The sequence below is a fragment of the Myotis lucifugus genome, unplaced genomic scaffold (assembly GCF_000147115.1).
Source record: "Myotis lucifugus unplaced genomic scaffold, Myoluc2.0 scaffold_10, whole genome shotgun sequence".
Taxonomy (NCBI): Eukaryota; Metazoa; Chordata; class Mammalia; order Chiroptera; family Vespertilionidae; genus Myotis; species Myotis lucifugus.
In genome coordinates, this window is record NW_005871058.1 from 1,860,880 (window position 1) to 1,862,563 (window position 1,684).

At 59.5% G+C, this 1,684-nt stretch overlaps 1 protein-coding gene across 1 annotated transcript in view; it reads right to left on the bottom strand.

The window, feature by feature from the left end:
• DRAM1 (DNA damage regulated autophagy modulator 1) overlaps positions 1–993 on the bottom strand; it is a 38,950-nt gene extending 37,957 nt beyond the window's left edge. Inside the window, exon 1 of the mRNA XM_023749818.1 lies at positions 290–993. Within this exon, the coding sequence (XP_023605586.1) occupies positions 290–993 (704 nt within the window). The remainder of the gene's footprint in view (positions 1–289) is intronic.
• Positions 994–1,684: the final 691 nt, after the last annotated feature.

Here is a 1,684-nt window from a genome sequence, read left to right on the forward strand (position 1 = left end):
TATAAAGAGCATCCGTTGTCAGCCAGAAAAGCACTTCCTGAGATGTTCCTTCCATGCCCAGTCAGAAATTTAGGTGTAGTTCTGTCTATCCCGCACCCCTGCTGGGGTTTGGATGCCTCACCCCCACCTCTACCCATCTACCTTGGTGCAGCCTCTCCTCTCCTGTTGTTGGGATCCCATTCTTCAGGTTCTTAATGGCGCCCACTTGGTCTGGGTCCCAGCCGAGGAATCAGCGGCACCCCGCGGCGCCTCCGCCGCGTCTAATCTCCACCCAGTCTAAATGAAGCTGGGCAGGAAGGGGTTGACGTGCCCAGAGAGCACAGCGACCACATAGGAGAGGATGAAGGCGGCAGATGACCAGGTCCCCAGGAGGGAGGGGACGAAGGCCATTCCCTTTAGGAAGGGGACGAAAGGCCATTCCGGGTGCGCGGCGCTCAGCCGGGCCGGGCTCCAGGCAGCTCCGGGGGCGGGGGCGCCACGTGCCAGCCGCGTGCCAGCCGTCCAGGCGGCGGTGCGCACGGCCACGGGCGGCGCGATGGGCGACTCCGCGACGGGGGAGGCAGGCCAGGCCGGAGGGAAGGGAAGCGCGGAGAGCGGAGAGCGGAGGAGGCTGCGGGCGGCCGAGCAGCGGGCCGGGTGGGTGGGGCGCGAGTGGCCCGGGCTTGTTGCGAAGCGAGTGAAGTCACAAAGTGTCGGCCCCGCGGAACGGGAGGCGCGCGGACCTCCCCGCGGACGCCACTCCGGAGACGCGGCTCCTTTCGCTTTTGGTTCGGATGCGGCGGGGTCGGCGCAGGCGGGCGGGTCTGCGCGGGGGACGCGGGCGGAAATGTCCGGCTCTCTGCCCCGCGGTTGCACAACTTCGGAGAAACGGAGCTCCTCCCGCCCCCTCCTTCCCTCGGGGTTTCCCGGGTACCAGGCCTGGAACACCCGGGCTTCCCCTCCCAGGTGCCTCGCCCGCGCCGCTGGGGAGAGGGGAGCCCACCGCGGTGACATCCACCCCTGGATGGTGTCCCCATGAAAACCTAGAGAGTGTGGGGCAGGTAGGGGTCCGGGCCGTCGGGATGGACGGCCTCGCGTGCCTCCTGTGGTTCTGTTTTAAACGTGCGCGGGCTTGGACTATTGGTTTCCTAAAAATTACATTTCCCTTTCTCCTCTCACTGATCACGGTTGGTACCAGCTTGGAGCCCTGAGCTAAGTAAGATGAGTAATGGTGACTTCATACATGTCAAACCCTGCGATCGGGATTTGTGACCTGCAGGCACTTACAAGCACGGGGAGTTTGAAGTATAGTTTAGGGATTCTGAGCTCAGGGTGGATGGAGGTCGTTGGGTCATTGGGTCATTGGGTCATTGGGGACCAAACATGGGTTCATTTCAGCTGCATAAACATTGCTTGGGTGCCCCACCCTGCTAGGAGGTTTAAGAGAACAGACGTTCAAAATAAAACAAAATTGTATGGAATATTAAATAGCTTGGAGGTGGTTTTAAAAAATAGAAATATGCAGAGAGAGGAGAGGCAGGGCCATTGCTCTGATGAAGAGCCCGGGAAGGTTTCCTGGTAGATATGAGAGTTTTTGAAAGTAAATGATTGTTCTCCAGGCAAAGAAAGGTGAGACTAGCATTCCAGGCCAAAGAAACAGGAGAAAATGTAGAGTGTGAAGTTGCTTGTTTTTCTGGAACTAAAG